Here is a 21,241-nt window from a genome sequence, read left to right as displayed (position 1 = left end):
GGCTGCGTGAGGGGAAGAGAGAGACAGAGAGGGAGGAGAGGGGGAGGGGTGGAGAAGCAGATGGGCGCTTCTCCTGTGTGCCCTGGCCGGCAATCGAACCCGAGACTCCTGCATGCCAGGCCGACACTCTACCACTGAGCCAACCGGCCAGGGCCCGATTTTTTATTTTTAAAAAATGACCAGATTCCCTCTGTTACAGCCGTCTAAGACTCACTCTTGATGCTTGTCTTGGGCACGTGATACATTTATCCGTCCCACCCTAAAGGCCGGTCCGTGAAAATATTTTCTGACATTAAACCGGTCCGTGGCCCAAAAAAGGTTGGGGACCACTGGGTTAGATCATTGTCCAGAAGCATAGACATTGCTGGTTCTATCCCCACTCGGGGCACTTAAAGGAACAGATCGATGTTCCTCTCCCTCTCTCTCTAAAATCAATAAAATAAATGTTTTAAAAAAAGTATGTGCTTTCATCTATTCAAATACCAGAGCTTCCCTCAGTGTTAGGCTCTCTACCCTCTCCACCCTCCTTGGTTTACATAAAACTTTATATATTAACTTTAATGAAGTATTCAATGCAGCAAGAAGTAATACAGAGCCCTGCAGTTAAGAGTGTGAATTCATGGCTCAGCGGTAGAGCGTCGGCCTAGCGTGCGGAGGACCCGGGTTTGATTCCCGGCCAGGGCACATAGGAGAAGCGCCCATTTGCTTCTCCACCCCTCCGCCGCACCTTCCTCTCTGTCTCTCTCTTCCCCTCCCGCAGCCGAGGCTCCATTGGAGCGAGGATGGCCCGGGCGCTGGGGATGGCTCTGTGGCCTCTGGCCCGGGCGCTAGAGTGGCTCTGGTTGCAACATGGCGACGCCCAGGATGGGCAGAGCATCGCCCCCTGGTGGGCAGAGCATCGCCCCATGGTGGGCGTGCCGGGTGAATCCCAGTCGGGCGCATGCGGGAGTCTGTCTGACTGTCTCTCCCTGTTTCCAGCTTCAGAAAAATGAAAAAAAAAAAAAAAAAAAAAAAAAAAGTGTGAATTCAGGAGCCAAACTGCTTGGATGTGAATCCAGAATCTGCCACCTAACAGTCACATGGCCTTGGATAGTGTATTTAACGCCCCTGTGCCTCAGATTCTTCAACCATGGGGCATGTTAGGGGGATTCAATGAGTCGACACATGTAAAGTGCTTGGAATACACCTGGCACTGCTAATTGTTAACTAATGTCACTATCACTTGATAGTTTTTTCCCCCAAGATATAGCATTCCACAGCTTCAATCCCAGAGATTCTTATTCATTAGTTCTGGATGGATCCTGGAATGATTCTTTAAGTATATTTACTGTCTTCCTAGGGTTCTGGACAGGAGTAGCAGTGTCATCTGGAGCTTTCATTCATCAATTACTTAATTAGATGCCTACAGTGTGCTAAGTATTGTTTTAGAAACTTGAAAGACTGAAATGAAAGAACTGACAAAACCTTTGCCTCTTGGAGCTTATCTAGTGGAAAAGATGGGCACTAAATAAAAAAGGAAATATATAACTATGGTGTTGGATAATTGGTAGGTGCTAGAGTGGGGGAGTACAGGATAAAGGGATTTGGGAGTGGGTTCTGTCTTCGAGTTACTGGGAAGGCTGTCTCTGAGAAGGTGATATTTGAACCAAGACCCTATATTAAATGAGTGCAAGTCATACACACATTTGGGGGAACAGCATTCCAGAGGGGAGGGCAAGTGCAAGGCTCCAAGGTGTTGATGAGCTTTGTTTATATCATTGTTTCTGCAATGGAGTGATGGAGTGGCCTGGTAGTCAGGCCATAGGAGGGACTTTAGATTTTGTTTCAGGTGGGAAGCCAAGGAAGATTCTGAGCAGGAGTCCACTTAAAAAAGAACATGACTGGTGGGAGAGTAGGCTATGGGAAATGTGTGGATGTTGACATATATGGAAGCTGTAAGGCTACTGTAATAAATCCAGGCCAAGAATATGAGAGACTCTAGCTTGGACCAGGGCGGTGACAGTGGAGAGAATATGGTATGAAGTGCTCGGATTCCAAATTGACTTTGAAAGTAGGGCTGGCAGAACTTGCTGATGGTTAAGTGTGGGGTGGAAGGGAAGAGAGGAAATAAGGTACTGCTTGTGTGGCCCAAGCATTTTGGTGAATGTTGGTTTTTTCCCTGAGATGGGAAGCAGTGAGTTTGGGGGAGGGGAGTAGGACTCAGTGCAGTTTGGACATGATAACCTGGAGATGCTTAGTCCACCTGCAAGTTGAGATCAAGGGAGGGTCAGGCTGCGGATATAAATTTGGCAATCAGCTTATTGTTAGAACACAGTACAGGAAAGAATAAGTTTTTCTGACTGAGAGATTAGATTAGATAAGCCTTTTCAAAAGAGTAGTCGTTTGAGCAAAACTTTGAAAAATGAGGATGATTTCCGAAGGCAGAGAATAGGTGAAATAAAAAATCTCTTTCATCCAGGTCCCACAGCCTTTTCCCCTGCTTCTTGTTGAATGTGTTTAAGGAGCTGCTGACCCGGTTGATAATCTCTTTTCATCTGTATAGCCACTTACGTTCTCTACTGAAAAGGAAGCCAGAACAGATTACATACTAACTGATAAACCAACCACATTCTGCTATTCCTCATTGTTCACAAATTGGAAATTCCAGTTGGACCCTAGAGGTGCAGAATGCACAGTGTGTTTTGCCTCGCACTGTGTCTGCTGTGAATTGGGATGTGTTGATTTTGGTGTTGGAGCTTTTGTTTACTGTCATCTACACTGAGGGAAGATTCAACATTTTGGGGCAGTTTTTACTTCCACTGATACTTTTTGTACTTGATTCAAACTATTAATTAATAACTCAGTCAAGTTAAAACCACAACTACAACCTTGAGAAATTGGGACTCCTTTCTCTCATTATTCATATTCCTCACTGATGTCTTGACTCTTGCTTTGTCTGAAAAAAATGAGTCATATTTTGCCACTCTCCTATTTAGAGTAGAATATTGCTTTTTGTTTATTTTCGTGAACATTGTAATCACAAATTTTGCACAAATTTAGTCTGCTAAATAGATAAAAATTACTAGAGGTTTGTTAGTGGGATAAAGATTGAATATTGAAGGCCCTGGCCGGCTGGCTCAGTGGTAGAGCATCGGCCTGGCGTGCAAGGGGTCCCAGGTTTGATTCCCGGCCAGGGCACACAGGAGAAGCATCCATCTGCTTCTCCACCCCTCCCCCTCTCCTTCCTCTCTGTCTCTCTCTTCCCCTCCCGCAGCGTGGCTCCATTGGAGCAAAGATGGCCCGGGCGCTGGGGATGGCTCCTTGGCCTCTGCCCCAGGCGCTAGAGTGGCTCTGGTCGCGACAGAGTGACTCCCCGGAGGGGCAGAGCATCGCCCCTTGGTAGGCAGAGCATCGCCCCTTGGTAAGCAGAGCATCGCCCCCTGGTGGGCGTGCCGGGTGGATCCCAGTCGGGCGCATGCAGGAGTCTGTCTGACTGTCTCTCCCTGTTTCCAGCTTCAGAAAAATTCAAAAAAAAAAAAAAAATTCAAAAAAAAAAAAGATTGAATATTGAAAAAATCCAGTTTATTACTCTAAGGTCCTTTTAGAACTGATATATAAAATTCATACTAGTCAGGTATGTTATACCTTTATATAATCTTCAGCTGTGTACTATAATCTGTCTTAGTACTAGGTATAGATAGGATGTTTGAAACTTCAGCCCTTATGTAATACTTCTAGCCACTTTTTTATTTAGAAAAAGTGTTGCATTAAAGAAAAGTAATCATAGTATTTATCTCTAGGTGGTGGGTAAAGGCTTTTAGTCTTCAAAATTCTTAATAGATTTGGTCAAAATTTTAGGTTTATATTTATCTTGAATTAATGAGACCACCATTGATGTAATACATAGGTACATAGGTTTTTAGCAGCTCCACAATTCAGGATTCTAGTATTTTTATACAGACAAGGCATTCTGGACAAGAAGAAGATTCTCTAAAAAGAACATTGTCTGGATCTTACATAAACTACAGGTAGCTTTCTTTATCTGAAAAAATAAATAAATACAGATAATATAATAAACACCCCAATACGGAATAACTAAATGTTAATAACTACTATACTTGTTTTTAATCTTTAATAAGTAAACTTTACAAATTTTTTTTCACAGAGAATTTAAAGACATGTCTGCCCTCCATATCTGCTCTTTCATTCCCCTCTTTTTTATTACCCTCTAGAGCAGGGGTCCCCAAACTTTTTACACAGGGGGCCAGTTCACTGTCCCACAGACTGTTGGAGAGCCACCACATACAGTGCTCCTCTCACTGACCACCAATGAAAGAGGTGCCCCTTCCAGAAGTGCAGCAGGGGGCCGGATAAATGGCCTCAGGGGGCCGCAGTTTGGGGACGCCTGCTCTAGAGTAATTTAGTGCGAACTATTTCTATTTTTCCTATATTAATGCAGTATCATGGCATATGTATCACTTAATGTGTTTTTCATTTAGTAGTGAAAGAGATCCAGTTCCTCCTTTTCAATTGTGTAGTACTTCACAAGAATTTAGCACATTTATTATTAATATGAGTTCTTTTAATACTCTTACGAGTAAATGCTTATCTGTTAACACAAGCTACAAGTATCTTTTAGTTTCCTTGGCTGTTCTTTGCTGTCTCGCTTTATGTATTTTGGGGGGTAGTTTTCCTGAGTTTGATCTTAGCTCTTCCATAATACAATACTTTCACCTACAGAATTTTACACTATAATAGAGTGCCTTGTGGTCTACTTTTCTCACCTACTTGGCAGACTGGGTTTCATTTCTTTCTGCTCCAAAGGAACTAGGAAACTGGTGAGTTGAATAAGCAGTCTGAAAGGTTGGTATGTTTTATTTCAGTCAAGCTGGCTTCTACAGTGCCTTTGATGGTGTCATTAGTGAGTATTCCTGTTGTTGACTTCTCTTGCTATAATATGAGTGTTACTGGCGATCTCCTAAGGATATCAAGGAAGTTACTTTATCAGTTTAGAATACGTTGCATTCTAAGATTTCTTCAGGAAAGTTATATGTCTAGATGAGGGTTCTTTATGTGTGGTTATTTCAAAATAAGAGCTATACAATTAGGCTCCCTGCTGAAATATTGAAATCCAATGTCTGTCATTAAAAACACATTGGTTGCAAAGCTTTATTTATTTCTGAAGCATTGATTTAATGTGTTAGCCAACAATTCCATCAATAAAATAGATTTTTTTTAAAAAACTTCTCCCAGCCCTGGTCAGTTTGCTCAGTAGATAGAGCGTCAGCCCCACATATGGACATCCTGGGTTCATTTCCCACTCAGAGCACACATGAGAAGGAACCATCTGCTTCTTTCTCCCTACTCCCCACTCATTCCTCCCCCCCCTCCTCTCTCCCTCCCCCCCATTCCCTCCTCTTTCCCTTCCCCCCTCCTCTTTTCCCTCCTGCAGAGTGGCTCAACTGGTTTGAGTGTAGGCCAGGGCACCTTGTGGATCCCTGTCAGGGTACATGTGGGAGTCTGTCTGTCTCCCCTCCTCTCACTTAAAAAGAAAAAAAAAAACTTCTCTCAGTATCCTTACTCTTGAATTCATAAGAGCTTCACCCTCTTTGAATATCTGTTACTATGATTTTCCCCTCCTTTTTTAGAGGGGGCAACTTTAAACAAAATTGTCATAGCATAATCATGCTAAAAATATTATTGACACAAGTGGACATTTTTAAATTTTTTAATTGGTTTGAAGGGAGCGAGGGGGAAAGAAAGAGAGAGAAAAAAGTGTCAACTTGTTCCACTTAGTTGTACACTCTGATTGCTTGTCATACGTTCCCTGACCAGGGATCAATCCCACGACCTTGGCACACTAAGTCAATTAATGCTTTATCCATCCACTGAGGCACCTGTTCAGGGTCACAAGTGCACATTTTTAAAACCTTCAGTCTGTATATGAGCAGCAATTTATCATGACTTTAGATCCAAGTTATGGAGTAGGCATCTGTTCATAGGAAATATGGCCAGAATCAGAGTTGTTTCTTAGGAAGTCAGGTGTTCATTCATACTACACACATTTATTGAGCCCTTTTATTATGGACCAGTTGTACTGTTTTAGGCTTAGGGGATCAGGGATGAATGAGTCAGGAATGGTCTCTCACGTGGAGGTTTACTCTAGAATATGGTAACAAATGAAATATGAGTTGATTCGAAGTCCTGAGCTGAAGGTGAAAAGGGAGATAACGCTGGAAAGGAAACAACAGTAGTCTCAGTGATTATTTACCCAGAACCTGGTTGTGCGTACAGGGGTATGCATACAGAAAGAAGAAAACCATTGCTTAAAATAGAAGTATGGAATGCCCATTTATTCATTTAGCCAGTTTACTGAGCTTCTGCTCTGTGTTTAAAAGTGTTATGGGTGCTGATCATCAGTAGTGAACAAGAGGAACAAAATAGCCTATATTCATGGAGTTTCCACTTTGATAAGAGAAGACTTACATAAATAAGAAATAACATGAGGATTGGTGCATTGTACATGGATAGGGAAAGCAGGAAGCAGTAGACTGCCTTTAATGAAAATATACTGCCAAAGGATAAATTTTGAAGATATCTATAAGATATTGAACAGATTTTACTTTATACTGTCCATTTCTCCCATTTTAATATGCTTTTCCCATGCACAGAATATACTACAGCTAGTGCTCTACTTACGACCACGATTGGTTCCGACAGACTGGTCGTAACACGATTTGGTCGTAAGTTGAGAAGGCTATATGTACAGTACTGTGAAATGATGTTATAAAAATCTTTAAGTCAAAGACAAAGACAATTTCCTCTTGGTAGACATCTTGGGAGGGGTTTGATAAGACACAAAACACAAATTGCTATACCAAGTCTGGGATAACAGTTGAAATGGTGCACGCGGAGATGGTAGTGCTGCCGGAAGCTGGTCCGCGCTGTCGTAGGCCCAGCTGGGCAACGCTTGCACTACCAGTCGTGGAGCAGTCATGGCTAGTGATTGTGGTCATAAAGTTGGATGGTTGTAAGTTGCATAGGTCGTAAGTCGATCAATACCTGTATATTGAAACAAGCATAATTGTCCTAACAAAATCCATCATCAACCCTAGGCTTCTGGAGACAGATTATTATTTTATTGGAAGGTAATCTTTTCAGAGTTGAAGTGAAATATGGTAACTAGTTTTTGTTTTATTTTGTTTTTGTGGCAGAGAGAGTCAGAGAGAGGGACAGATAGGCAGGAAGGAAGGGAGAGAGATGAGAAACCTCAATTCTTTGTTGTGGCTCCTTAGTTGTTCATTGATTGATTTTTCATATATGCCTTGATGGGGGGGGGCGGTGGGGGGTACAGTAGACCGAGTGACCCCTTGCTCGAGCCAGCGACCTTGGGCTCAAGCTGGTGAGCCTTGCTCAAACCAGATGAGCCCGCGCTCAAGCTGGCAACCTCGGGGTCTTGAACCTGGGTCCTCCACATCCCAGTCTGATACTATCTACTGTGCCACTGCCTGGTCAGGCGGTAACTAGTTTTTTGGAAGGGTTGAAGAAAGGAGAGGTATCATACTTAAATGGTGTTTGCAAGAGTATAAAATATAGCTCTTTTTATGCAGAGTGAAAAAAAAACTGTTGTGGAGCTAATAACTTTAAATTTATATGTGGAAAGTTGGGACCTGATAGATTATATATCAAATCGGTGTCTAACTTATTTGGTAACACATACAGTTTGAGTTTCCAAGTATTGTAGCTACATCAGGAGACTTATTACAAAGGAAGGCTATGTGTTTCTAACACCAGAATTTCATGAATTCTAAAAAAGGAAAGAAAAGCAGCCTCTTTGTAAAACAAAGCATCTTTATTCATTTTATATATTTTTATTCATTTATATACATATAAAATATATAATTTAAAAGTCTCAATATTATTTATCGGAAATGTTGGGGAGTGCTACCAAAAATAGATTGATATGAAGTCCAGATACTTTTTTCTTCTTAAAAAAAGGGGGGGGGCTACTTTTTAGAGCGGTTTTAGGTTCACAGAAAGTTCAAAGAGTTCCTATACTGCTGCTTGGCCCCACACATGCACAGCCTCCTCCACTATCAACATCTAGCGCTAGATTGTTTGTTAAAATTGATAAACCTACATTGATGCATCACTGTAATCCAAAATTCCTAGTTAACATTAGGGTTCAATATTGGTATTGTACATTCTGTGAGTTTTGACAAATGTATGATAACATATATCTACCATTATAGTATCATAGAAAATAGATTTGCTGCCCATCTATTCATCCCTTCTTCCCCTCTTTTTTTTTTTTTTCTGAAGCTGGAAACGGAGAGACAGTCAGACTCCCACATGCGCCCGACTGGGATCCACCTGGCACGCCCACCAAGGGGCGATGCTCTGCCCACCAGGGGACGATCTCTGCCCCTCCGGGGTGTCGCTCTATTGTAACCAGAGCCACTCTAGCTCCTGGGGCAGAGGCCAAGGAGCCACCCCCAGCACCTGGGCCATCTTTGCTCCAATGGAGCCTTGCTGTGGGAGGGGAAGAGAGAGACAGAGAGGAAGGAGAGGGGGAGGGGTGGAGAAGCAGATGGGCGCTTCTCCTGTGTGCCCTGGCCAGGAATCGAACCCGGGACTTCTGCACGCCAGGCCGACGCTCTACCACTGAGCCAACCGGCCAGGGCCCCTCCTTCCCCTCTTAACCCTGGCAACCATTGATCTTTGCCTTTTCCAGAATGTTATATAATTATAATCATACAGGATATAGCCTTTCATATTGACTTGTTTAGTTTAGTAATATACATTTAAGATTCCTCATGTCTGACTGATTCCTTATGTCTTGAGCACGATAGCTCATTTTAGCGCTGAATAATATTGCATTGTTTGGATGTACCATAGTTTACCCATTCATCTACTGAAGGACATCTTTTTTTGCTTCTAAGTTTTAGCAGTATGAATAAAGCTTCTGTAAACATCCCATGTGCAAGTTTTTTGTATGGACATGCGTTTTCAACTCCTTTGGATAAATACCAAAGAGTGAGGTTGGTTGCTGGATTGTTTAAGAGTTTGTTTAAGAAACAGCCAGACTGTTTTTCCAAAATACCATTTTGCGTGTTCACCAACAAAGAATGAGAACTCCTGTTTTTCCACATCATTGATAGCATTTAATGTTCAGTGTTTTAGATTTTTGGTTATTTTATTTTTATTTTTAAAGTTTGTTTTATTGATTGATTTTAAAGGGAGAAGAGGAGGGAGACAGACAGAAACATTGATCTATTTCTGTATGTGCCCTGTCTGGGGATCAAACTAGCAACTTCTGCATATTGGAAGGATGCTCTCTAATCAACTCAGTTATCTGGCCAGGGCAGATTTTGGCTATTTTAATAAGTGTGTATTCGTATCTTATTATTTCATTGCTTTTTTAATTTGCAACTTTCTAATGACATCTTAAATATCTTTCATTTATGTATTTTATTTTCCTTCTGTATATTTTTGGTGAGGTGTCTGTTCTGATCTTTTGCCAGTTTATTATTATTTTATTGATTGATTTTAGAGAAACAGAGGAAGATGGGGAGAGACAGAGAGGCATTTATTTGTTGTTCATTTATTGTTCGATTCTCGTATGTGCCCGGATTGGAGATTGAACCCACAATCTTGGTGTTTCAGAATGATACTGTGACTTGAGGTAACATCCCTGGCCTCTTTTGCCCATTTTTAAATTGAATTGTTTTCTTATTATTGGGTTTTAAGAGTTCTTTGAATATTTTGAATGGCAGTCCTTTATCAAATGTGTGTGTTTTTATTGCCTTTGCAGCTATTCTCTCCCAGTCTGTAGCTTGCTTGTCTTCTCATTCTCTTGACAGTATCCATTGCAGTGCAGATGTTTTTAATTTTAATGAAGTAGAGCTTATCAATTATTTCTTTCATGGATTGTGCCTTTATTGTTGTATCTGAAAAGTCATTACCAAACCCAAGGTTATCTAGAATTATTCTGTTATCTTACGAGTTTTATGGTCATATATCTTTCTAGTTGAATGGCTGAGTAAAATAAAGTGGTATATTTATCCCTTTAAAAAGTTGTTCTGCTATTTACAGATGTGGTGATATGATATGCTTGAGGTTATGTCGGTAAGGCCAAGATTGAGTTTTGGGTTCACTTGGAATTTTTACTGGTACTTGTTAAAATTTTTGGGACCTAAACTCAAGAGCTTTGTCATTGTTTTCCTATGTAGGTCTCTGAATGAACAATTACAAAGAAGTACTTAACTATGCATAGATTGGTTAAATGTTTGAAGATTTGAAGGAATACTTTTTCCACAAAATGCTCTTGTGTTTTGTTGGTTGCTTAGTTATCCAGCCATTTTTGATGAAATTTTCACTACCTGGGACCTGAACTCTTACTGTTGAGAAGTTTGCTAGATTGTGACCTTCTTTCCTTTACCTTTAAACCAGCATTTAGTAATTCTAAGGCTCCATTTTCATAAGTAAGACTGAAAAATTGACTCTCTTTTCACTTTTAATGGAGTGCATATTACTGCTGGCATTGTGTTGCTTGCTTTCTTAGGTTAATTCTAGATCTCTTCCTGTCTTAAAATACTTTAAATGATAATTAGCCAAGGTTAGGTATAGGAGATACAGTAAGTCTAAAGGTTTTGTGTCTTTAAGCAAAATGGTATATAATGACCAGTTGTACCATAGGGTTATTGATATAAGTAAGAGCTAAGTTCTTAGGGCATCAATGTTATAAAGAAACAAAGTTATTCAAGGACCTGTTTATCCTGTGCTTAGCCTTAGCTAAATACCTTTTAGATCATATCAAGGAATTCATATTCAAGTTAGTTAATGCTATTGATGAGCATCTATCAAACCTTCAAGAATTTTTATAGGTAAACATGACTGATACAGAGCATAAAGATCATTAGTTCATTTTTTAAAAAGAAGAAAAGTTTGAGATGTAAACTATAGTCTGAATTTCTCCCAAAATCTTGTTGCTTCATTTTTTGACCTCTCATTTCACATTTTAGATGCCTACTTCCTAGTTTTATATAAACTTTATCTGAAATAAGGAATGGAAACTAGAAAGAAGAGTTATTAAAAGTATGTGCTGCAGTTCTAGAGAAACCTAATTACCTTTTTCATCTCTTAAAAGAAAAAAGTTTAACTTTGAAAGATTTCATTCGTAAAACTGACCTTGTACTTGAGAAGCGATGTTTAAATTCATGGGTGATAAATATGCGTGTTGGTGTAGTGAAATCCCATTTTTTACATAATGCTTTAATGGAAATGGCAGTTTTATGAAATGAAAGTGACTAGTAAAAATCTGAATGGTGTTCATAAGCCCTTATATCATTTTTATTGAGGTTTTTGTATATTCTAATTCATTAATGTAGGGGAAAAGAGAACACTAACATGGTTTATTTCCTATAATTACTCAAATCAAATAGAATTTATTTTCAATAAAAATCTTTGAGTAAATTACTGGGGGTGGTGAGAAAAGGGTTGGCCTGTTTTTATATGTCTTGATTTTTGCTCATGAGACTTTGCTGTTTTACCAGTGATGATGTTCACTTGCATATATTTTCAGTATATTTCTCTCCAGGTTTTTAATTTTTATTTTATTTATATTTTAAATTTTTGTTTATTGATTTTATTTTTTTATTTTTTAAAATTTATTTATTCATTTTAGAGAGGAGAGAAGGGGAGAGAGAGAGAGAGAGAGAAGGGGAGGAGCAGGAAGCATCAACTCCCATATGTGCCTTGACCAGGCAAGCCAGGGTTTTGAACCGGCAACCTCAGTGTTTCCAGGTTGACACTTTATCCACTGCGCCACCACAGGTCAGGCCTGTTTATTGATTTTAGAGAGGGAAAGAGAGAGAAACATCAGTCTGTTTCTTTATGTGCTATGACCAGGGATTGAATCAACAACCTCTGTTGTTGGGACGATGCTCTAACCAACTGAGCTATCTGGCCAGAGCCACTTCAGATTTTCAAAAGAAAATAGTTTATTTATTTTATTAGAAAGAGGAAGGAGGGGGAGAGAAAGAGAAGATGGGTTTGTTCCACTTACTTTTGCATTCGTTGGTTGACTCCTGTATGCTCATTGACCGGGGATCAAACCTGCAACCTTAGGGCATCAGGGCAACACTCCAAATGAACTACTCAACCATGGCTTCCCTCCATATTTTTACAGTTAAAACCTATGTAAGCCCAAGAAACCCATAATACTTAAAGGCCAAGGATTGAGTGTTGAGGGGAAATCTGAGATACTTATTTTATCCTGCTTATTACTACAAATACTGTCTTTTAATAATTTGGACTACTTTTTATGCAATTCATATAGGTTGAAACACTATTTCAATTGCTTTGTAATAGCTTCACCAGGGGACTTTCCGCAAACAGCTGACTGCTTACAGTTAAAATTGGTTTATTATTTTTTTGTGGAGTACCTAGAAGAAAAGGTCAATGTAAAGGATAAACAAATACAGCAGGTCCTCAGTTAATGTCGTTTTGTTCAAGGTAATTTTGCTATAATGTTGATGAGATGCCATAGGAACTGAACTCCTGTTTATATCAGTTAGCCTACGGCAAAATTGGTTTTTTTATCTGTCAGTTTGCTTAAAGTTGCAGGACCTACAGCTGCAACTTATCTACAGTGTTAAGTAAGCACATAACTGTACTTTAAAAATTTAGGTTCCCCCCAACTTCATGAGGTGGGGTAAAGAGGAAGAAACTAGAAATTGAGTTGGAAATAAGTGTTCTTAATTTCATCACAGTGTAATCTTGCTAGCATCTGTGTTCTGCTCTGAGTATTTTTCAAACCGCCTTAGAAAAATCTGTTTGTTTGTTTTATATTTGTGGGCAGTTACAAATTCTTGGCATTCTGATCTGAAGATGCTTCCATGTTCCTGAGGCAGAATTTTGTTGAAAATAATAACTTTAAGCTTATGTCTGGAAAACTTTTAGACCTGAAGGTTTATAAATCATCTTCAGATAGTCAGTGAATGCCTCTTTTTACCCCCAGGCTTTTTAATTGGAAGCCTAGTCTTCTTTAGGTGAGTCTTTGTGTAGACACACATTTTTATCTGTTCCATTCTCCTTTCCCCAGCAGTGTGGGGCTATCTGAGCTGAAACTATGCCTATATGGAGTGCTTATGATTGGCGATTTTATGTGAGGGCCAGGGAATGTGTGTAGCTGGTGATTGTGCCCATGTAGATTTGTGTATCATTTGGGTGTAAGTGTGTGTACGTGTTTGTTTTCTTTGACCCCAAAAGACTAGAGTTGTGTTCAGCTATTCTTTTTTTCTTTTACCATTGTTGAAGTGACCTCCACCCAAAGTAAGAAGAGAAACTTAACAGGAGTTCAGATCTCTCCATTTTCTTTCTTTTTTTTGTTTTTTAACTTAGAGAAGGGGAGGCAGAGACAGACTCCCCCATGTTCCCCGACCAGAATCCACCCTGCAAGCCCACTAGGGGGTGATGCTCTGCCCATCTGGGGCATTGCTCTTTTGCTCAGCAACCAAGCTCTTCTTAGAGCCTGAGGCAGAGGCCATTGAGTCTTCTTCAGGGCCAACTCGCTCCAATCGAGCCATGGCTTCAGGAAGGGTGGAGAACCAGGTGGGTGCTTCTCCTGTGTGCCCTGATCAGGAATTGAACCCAAGACATGCACACACTTGGCTGACACTACCACTGAGCAAACCAGCCAGGGTTCGCCATCTTCATTATGAGTCAGACTACATGCGTTGGAGAGTGGGAAGGGTAGAGTCACAGAGAGCTGCTGCCTCCATAATCCGCCAAATACTGCCTCAGCACCAAGTGTCCTATTTCTCCCTCAATGCCAAGAACTTGATACAAGGATGGAGTCTTGTCAGCATCTGGCTTTCCCTCACAGTAGTTGAAAACCTTCTTGGACTATATCTCTTGTGTAAGCTTTTAGTTCTCAATAAGGTGATGGCTTAGAGTGTAGAGAGATGGTGGTTTGTGCTGAAGTCAGTGAGTCAGATGCCCTACTGAAGACTGCCTTTCTCCACATCAGCACCTGCATAATGCCTCCACCTCACAGCTTCCAGCCTGACTCCCAGAAGGAGGGCCAAAGGCAGGACTTACTAAAAGGTAAACAAATGGACAACCTCTCTTTAGTCAGTTCAGTTCTTTCTCCTGTTTTATGTTTTGTTTTTTTATTATTGATTTTTGAGAAATGGGACAGGAACATAGATTTGTCTATGTATGTGCCCTGTCCGGAGATCGAACCGGCAACCTCTGCGCTTCAAGATGATGCTCTAACCAACCGAGCTATTCAGAACATGGGCATTTCATTCTTGAAAGTATTGTTGCCCATGAAATGAGAATAGCTTTTGATACAAGTAACCTCAAAACATCAGTTGATCTAGTAACATAGATAGTTGGTTCTGTTTCAGTGCGACACACGCATTCCTAAAAATCACCATACTACACAAAAGAGCACAGTAAAAACCACAGGATTTACAAGTGGGAAACAAAGTTAGGTGCACAGCACTCAAAAACTGTTGGATACACACACACAGGACATGAATAAAAGTAGTAGCACACATTGAGTAGGAAATACATAAATACTACAGTTAAGTTTGGTACTTTACCTCAAAAGACCTGATGTTTTCCTGTGGAAGTGGGCATGGGGGAAGGAGGAAGGCCACCTGCAATCCAAAGGAATGTGGGAGCACCAGGTGTGATGCACTGTCGACTGAGGTATCGGGGATGGTTGAGGTGTTTGAAGGTGTATATTTCTGTGCACCACGGTTCAGCAGGGTGCAGTTTCCTGTATTCACCTAGTGTTTCTTGCTGACAAAATCACGCATAAGCAAATGTGAAATTTGTTTTATGCTGAGGTTGTCTCCCTAATATGCATATCAATCACATTGGGACAAATTCACAGTTTCAAAATAAACTTTGTAGTAGAACTGGCTGCAGTTTACTTGATTTTGAAATTGAGTTTCTTTTCCTTTTTTCCTTCCTACCATTATTGATTTCTTAATTTATATTTAAATTAAGCCCGTATCAGATTGATTTTTCATACCCTGACCACCTCTAAGGGAGAGCAAACAGCCTGAGATTTTAATGTTGCTAGTGGTAATCTGTGAGGTCCTGTCCTCCTTGGTGAGTGAATCTGTGTATGCCTATGTCTGTGTAGACACACACACACACACACACACACACACACCTACATCTACACACCTTCCCTAGATGCCAGGCGCAGTGCAGAGATATAGAAACCTAGAAAGTATCATCAGCCTTGTCCTCAGGAGCTTAAAGTCTCATTAAAAACTTTTTAAATCATAGGTTTGAATGTATGTGTTGGTTGTGTTTTCTTAGGGAACATCCAATGAAGCACATTATATATTTCTTAGTTTGGGAATACACACACACCTTCCCATCCCATCTCCTATTCCTTGTAAATGTAAAGAGCTTTTACCTAGAGAAAACACAAGACTCCATTGCTTTACATGGTGAAAGATTTAAATTTGAAAAGGTCCTAAGAGGTCTTGTGGTTCAGACTTCCCACTGGACCCCTTAATAAACCCAATGGTCAAGTGTCCATGGTAGTGATAAGTGGGGAAAAAGCAAGTGTCAGAGTAATAGGAATTGTATGATCTCATTTTTGTTAATTTTCCCTCCCCACACACGTACGTGCATACTGTTTGCATGAGCGTAGATGAATTGGAAAGATCTCCCATATTGTTACCTCAGGGGACAAGGGAAAGCTTATTAACTTCCTCTTTATACATCTTTTATTGTTTGGCTTGTTTTAAGAGGCATGTTTTACTTTTTTAATTAAAAAATCTAATAAAGTAGAAAATGAATAAATAATAATAAAATATACCCTCAGGGCCCTGAGCCTTGTTTCAATCTTCCCAGTAGCCTGGGTAGTGAGAACTGAATGTGACATTTCAGGTGTGGGCTGCCCAGCAGGACTGTGAACTTGCTGTAGCTTAAGATGCTGTTCACTTTTCTGACAGTAACTATATTGTTGGAGGTTTTGTGTTTATAGACCATTAACACCTCAAAGCCTTTCTTATATCTGCCACTCTCTGAACATCCTACCATTGATCATCATTGTGCACCCAGGTCTGCCCTTCACACTCTCCTCATTAGTTTTCCTCTTGTTGTGGAAATCAGGGTTTAGCATAGGTTAAAAACTGGCCTTGGAGTCAGGCTGCCTGGTTAGAGCGCTTAGCTACCACTAACTAGTATGAAAATGTAGACAACTAATGTGTCTTCTAAAGCCTCAGTTTTCTCATCAGTTTGTGAGGTGTGTTGGGATATTTACTTGTTGTTTGTTGGCATAGTGAGGACATGGTAAATTTTAGCTGTTAGTGTGTTAACCTTGACTCATTTGTTATTTATTTTATAGTGAGATAGTTTTGGATCTTGAATCTTCCCTTAACCATATTCCATATCCCTTCCTGTAGATCATCATCCCATACTGTAAATCAGTCTTCTAAACTTTCCTCATGAGATCCCCAATCAGCTTCTGTCTCTCATTCCATAGGTCCCTTCACTGATGTTGTCACCACAAACCTAAAGCTTGGCAACCCAACAGATCGAAATGTGTGTTTCAAAGTGAAGACCACGGCGCCACGTAGGTACTGTGTAAGGCCCAACAGTGGGATCATTGACGCAGGGGCTGCGATTAATGTATCTGGTAAGTGTGGTAACTGGAAGCTGAAAGGGTGGGCTAAAGAGGCCCCCTAGAGCCAGTGGGATTTCTTTTTTTTGGGGGGGGTTGTATTTTTCTGAAGTTGGAAACGGGGATGCAGTCAGACAGACTCCCGCATGTGCCCGACCGGGATCCACCCGGCATGCCCACCAGGGGGCGATGCTCTGCCCATCCAGGGCGTCGCTCTGTTGCGACCAGAGCCACTCTAGTGCCTGGGGCAGAGGCCAAGGAGCCATCCCCAGCGCCCGGGCCATCTTTGCTCCAATGGAGCCTCACTGCAGGAGGGGAAGAGAGAGACAGAGAGGAAGGAGAGGGGGAGGGGTGGAGAAGCAGATGGGCACTTCTCCTATGTGCCCTGGCCGGGAATCGAACCCAGGACTCCTGCACGCCAGGCTGACGCTCTACCACTGAGCCAACCGGCCAGGGCCACCAGTGGGATTTCTTAAAGCTTGTGTTTGCAATGTAGCAAAGTAAGATGTAGACTTCTCCCCCCCAACCCTCCAAGCTAAGTGGGTCCCACTCACCTGTTGTTTTTCTATAATTAATGCCTCTGGTTTAATGCTTACAGCCTTTGCGCCTCAATGGTTAGAGCAAAATGAAAGTGGTAACTTCAGACTTCAGAATGAGTGGTTTTCACTCCCTTGAAATTAAATCTGCCCTTTGGCAATAAATAAAAAAGGGCTAAACAAACTTAATTTTACTTTGTGGGAGAAAGCTAAATGGAGTTATTTTCTTACTTAAGCTAAATGATTTCTGACATTAAGCTCCTGTCATTTCCAGTGATTGGTAACTGCACTTTACTGATTGTGAAAAGCTAAGGGAGAGAGGGCTGAGGAAATTGGAATATATTCAAGGGTGTAAGTTTTGTGCGTGTCTGATGGGTTTCCCCCTGTGTCTGAGAGGGCATCTATTTTCCATAGTCCAACTTTTGAAAAAATGTTCGTAAAGTGCTCAGATTGAGAATTGGATTTCAGAATTAAGAAGATACAAGTGTTGGGTTTGAGTTTAATGTGTTTTAGAAATGGAATAAACTTTTAGTTCATTAGAACTACTGTATCCAAGAATGCCTTTTGTGTTTGTAAAGGAGTTATGGGTGTGTATGTGTTTATCCTTTAAGTATCAAGAGACTGTCACAGCAGATTCTGCATCATTAGAAGCCACTGCTCATTTGAAATGGGTACCTGGCTGGTTTTCTCCATGACAGATTTTGATTGTGATACATTTGGCTATTCACTTGACACCTAAAAGAAAACGATTCACTTCCTTGGAAAGATATGAGGTGTTTTTATTATCTTATCATTTCTGCAAACTTATTCCCTACATCAATCGGTCTCTCTCATTATGGTGCACCCATACCAGCTATCCCCCTGTATGCTTCTCTCTGAGACTGCAAGACCTGATCTGTACTCTTGAGTTGGCTTATTATCCAGGAGACATCAGGAGGGTAGGAGCCAGCATTTACTAAGAGTCTCCAATGTGCTGGGCCTGCACATGTATTATCTCCTATAATTTCTGTTCTGAGGAGAATACTGTTACCTCCCTCATACCAAGAAGGATACCAGTACCCATAGGCTCAGGAAACTAGCAAGGGACAGCCAGGATGTGGATTATTCTGCCTCATTCTGAAGCCCAGGCTCTTTGAACTGGAGCACCCGGGAGAATGGAAGTGGGTTTCTTCTGTACCCCTTGTTTCCATAAGGTTTAAAAAACACGGCCCTGGCTGGTTGGCTCAGTGGTAGAGCGTTGGCCTGGCGTGCAGGAGTCCCAGGTTCGATCCCCAGCCAGGGCACACAGGAGAAGCGCCCATCTGCTTCTCTACCCCTCCCCCTCTCCTTCCTCTCTGTCTCTCTCTTCCTCTCCGCAGCCAAGGCTCCATTGGAGCAAAGTTGGCTTGGGCGCTGAGGATGGCTCTGTGGCCTCTGCCTTAGGCGCTAAAATGGCTCTGGATGCAACAGAGCAGCATCCCAGGTGGGCAGAGCATCGCCCCCTGGTGGGCATGCCGGGTGGATCCCGGTCGGGCATATGTGGGAGTCTAACTGCCTCCCCGTTTCCAACTTCAGAAAAATACAAAAACAAACAAAAAAAACACATGAGCTTTCGTTTTTGTCTTGAAATCAAGGGCAGCCTAATCTTTTATTCCCTTATTTCACTGATTTTTTCCCTCAATTTTCTTGCTCATTTCAAATTTAAGCAAGGTTGTCAGTAGATGGAGAATTACCAATTTTCACAGTAAATACGGGAGCAGCAACATGGTTTTCTGAATAAAATAGTCTCAACAGGCAGTTGTACAGTGTAGGGGTGCTGTCTGATGTTATAAGTTTGTGTGTGTGTGTATATCTCTTCCAGAAAGATCCCTCTTCATCATAGAAATGTTGTTTTACATTAATAACTAAGCCTGGGCATTTGTCTTGATTTATGATTACCTGCTTAAGGAAGACCAAGACATTGTGGGTATGGCCTTCCTTTGGCAGATGAGAAGGTAAGATGCAGAGAGTGGACATGGTCATTTCGAGTCCCTGGGTAATTAGTGTAGAGCTGGTATTTGTCTTTGTTCCTGATCCAGTGGCTCCAAGCTGCCTCAGCAGTGTTAGGGGAAGGTCTCACTTACAGGTAAATATCAAACATTAAAGTGCCCTGGCCCTCAGCATGTGATGTACTTGGCAAAAAGCAGTTGAATAATAAAATGTCCATGCATGTCTCCTAGGTGAGAGGGGTTTGTTTGCACATGCAAAAAGGGCTTGTTAGTTTTTGTTTGATGTGTACTTCTCTTGGTGCTTGGGGTGTACATGGGTAAGGTCAGATGTCGGTACATTTCCAAGACAGCCTCACCTGTTGGCACAGTAATCTGGCACCCATTCGTTGCATTTGTATATGTTGGTGGGCCACTTGTCATTTATTAGGCATTCATATCTTGGGGTAAAAAGCACTGTACTTTCCCTTAGGGTCCTCTTAAATGCAGCTACATGATGCCATCTTAGAGAGTACCTAGTGGTCTCGGATTCCTTTGGAAGTGAGAATATCCTCAGGAGGCCAGCCTTCCTTTCTCCCCAAGTAAACATGTCCAGGCTTGGTCTCACACCCTCTACTCAAAGGTCACTAGATTTGGGGTCCAGAAACCTGAATAGGAAGCCCAGCTCTGCTGCTTAACTTGCGGGCTGATCTTTGGTCAATCCGTCAAGCTCTCTGGTTGTAGTTTTCTCATTTTGTAGCGTGGAGAGTAGTGTCTGCCTCACAGAGTGTCTGCGTTACTGCATTACTGTTGGCATGTCATGAGGGAGACGAGGGAGGGATTCCACTCGCTTGGATGTGAACTGGCTAGTTTGTTGTTGAAGATGGATTGTACATAATCTGAATTGCCTTTTTAGAAATAAACTAATTGTATACATTTCATTAATTTGTGGACTTTTTCTAATTTTAAGAAGAAATTTATGTTTTTTCTTCTCTATATATTTTGTGTTTGTTTTGTAGTGAAAACCTGCTAGTAAATTTTCAGATATACTCTCTAAAAAGGTGGCCATGAAATCAACTTAAAAACTACTCCCAGCACTGCCCTGCCTACCCCACAGAATGTCATAGCATACCGGAAAAGGACATAATTAGTACATTCTCTCTCATTTCTGAAAACCCTTGGTATGTGCAGCTGTCAGGGAAAGTTTTAAATCATTCTTTGAAAGGGGAGCGGGCAGGGAGAGAAATAAAAGGAGGGAGGAGGAGGATGCCCACCCATGGAGCTGGCTGGGGTTTTGGTGTGGGAGCGAGAATTTCTAGCTGTCAGTTGTCTTTCAGACACACCCTGTGAAGCTCTTCTCAGCTTGCAGAAAACTGTATATTCAAGAAGACCTTACATTTTTTGTCAGAAGTCTAGATGCTGACCTTTCATGTTTTCTTCAGAAGACAGCAAATCACTTATTGGGTCCTTAAAAAAACCACCTCTGTTGTATAGACTCAGGTGGTGACGGTTGGAAGCAGGTATCACCTAAACTTTTTGTGTCAGTAGGTGAAAATGTGGGCACTTCCTAAAGGACTGTCCTGGTGCTGTTCACTCAGGTCTGTGATTCGAGTCCTTTTATTTGTCCTTTATATAGGTGCTCATCTCATCTCATCTCTAACTGTAGCCCCTCTGGGACTCGTGCCTGTTGCATGAGGCAGTACAGTAAGTGAAGAGGTGCGGGCACTTTTTCATTAATTGGACCAGATGGCCATGGTTTTGGCCCCTGGCTCCCTCATGTACAGCATCTACTAGAGATGGTTTTAAATTATTCAATCTGGACCTCAGCAAAATAGGTACACCTAAATGGAGATTACAGAAGAGGAGATTGGATTTTTCCCCCTGAGATTTTAAATGCAAGGAAAATAAAACTTTTTGAATTAATGAATTGTATGAAGCAGTGGAGGGTCTCCCCATTTGTTCTAGCTTCTCAAAATTAAATCTGTTTTCTCAACTGTCTACTGAGAAAATATTTTCAAGGTAGATAATTTCTGAAAATGTCTTTGTGGTAAGCTGTTAGTGCTTATGGGTTTTTTTTTAATACTGCAGTTTAATAATGAGGGAGTTTTCCATTAATATTCCAA

General features: G+C 41.2%; 1 protein-coding gene across 2 annotated transcripts in view; it reads left to right on the top strand.

Moving 5' to 3' along the window:
• Positions 1 to 21,241, top strand: part of VAPB (VAMP associated protein B and C) — a 67,106-nt gene that overhangs the window by 19,161 nt on the left and 26,704 nt on the right. For both annotated transcript variants that reach the window (XR_010726309.1, XM_066237971.1), the window contains exon 2: positions 16,502 to 16,654. Coding sequence is in view for 1 of the 2 variants with exons in the window: in XM_066237971.1 (XP_066094068.1) it covers positions 16,502 to 16,654 (153 nt within the window). In the remaining variant the exon portion in view is untranslated. The remainder of the gene's footprint in view (positions 1 to 16,501; positions 16,655 to 21,241) is intronic.

This window comes from Saccopteryx bilineata, chromosome 6 (assembly GCF_036850765.1).
Source record: "Saccopteryx bilineata isolate mSacBil1 chromosome 6, mSacBil1_pri_phased_curated, whole genome shotgun sequence".
Lineage (NCBI taxonomy): Eukaryota > Metazoa > Chordata > Mammalia > Chiroptera > Emballonuridae > Saccopteryx > Saccopteryx bilineata.
Note: the sequence above shows the minus strand (reverse complement) of the source record. Positions and strands in the feature narration are given on the sequence as shown.